We start from the raw sequence: 553 nt of genomic DNA, 5'->3' as shown, positions 1-553 counted from the left end.
TTTTTTTTTAAACTGCATAGAAATGCATAGGTTATGTTAAGATAAATGTGACAATATAAATAAATGCAAGGTAGAGATAAGTTTTTATGATAGATAAGTGTAATAAATTCTTCTCTTTATTTTCTATAATTAGATAATTACATTTATTATGATATATATATATATATATATATATATATATATTGCATATTACAACAGCTTCACGTATCCCCTTCATCCGGCCGCGCGCACGGAGCAAAGGAATTAAATCCACTGTCAGCGAAGTCCCCGCGTACCACCGCACAGCATCCTTTTGAATGCCTGCCGAAATTCCGGCGAGAACACAGTGTAAATTATGGGGTTGAGGGTGCTGTTGAAGTATCCAAGCCACAAGAACACACTGGACACGATCTCGGGTGGCTGGCAGGTCCGGCATGTGGCTTGCAGCAGCGCGGTTAAGAAGAAGGGCAGCCAGCAGGCGACGAAGGCACCGGTGATGATCGCCAGGGTCTTGGCCGCCTTACGTTCGCGCTTCGACTCGATCGTCTCGCGTGTGCGCTTCGTGCACTTGACC

The 553-nt window shown here is 43.9% G+C and overlaps 1 protein-coding gene across 1 annotated transcript; it reads right to left on the bottom strand.

The window, feature by feature from the left end:
• Positions 1-232: 232 nt before the first annotated feature.
• Positions 233-537, bottom strand: LOC105461074 (5-hydroxytryptamine receptor-like; the record flags this gene model as incomplete). Its single annotated transcript, XM_011707562.1, has 1 exon — positions 233-537. A coding segment is annotated over one exon (282 nt), but the record flags the coding sequence as incomplete, so codon positions are not given.
• Between the last annotated feature and the right edge of the window lie 16 nt (positions 538-553).

Source organism: Wasmannia auropunctata, unplaced genomic scaffold, assembly GCF_000956235.1.
Source record: "Wasmannia auropunctata unplaced genomic scaffold, wasmannia.A_1.0 LD309821.1, whole genome shotgun sequence".
Taxonomy (NCBI): Eukaryota; Metazoa; Arthropoda; class Insecta; order Hymenoptera; family Formicidae; genus Wasmannia; species Wasmannia auropunctata.
The sequence above is the reverse complement of the archived record's forward strand: the minus strand, read 5'-3'. Positions and strand labels throughout refer to the sequence as shown.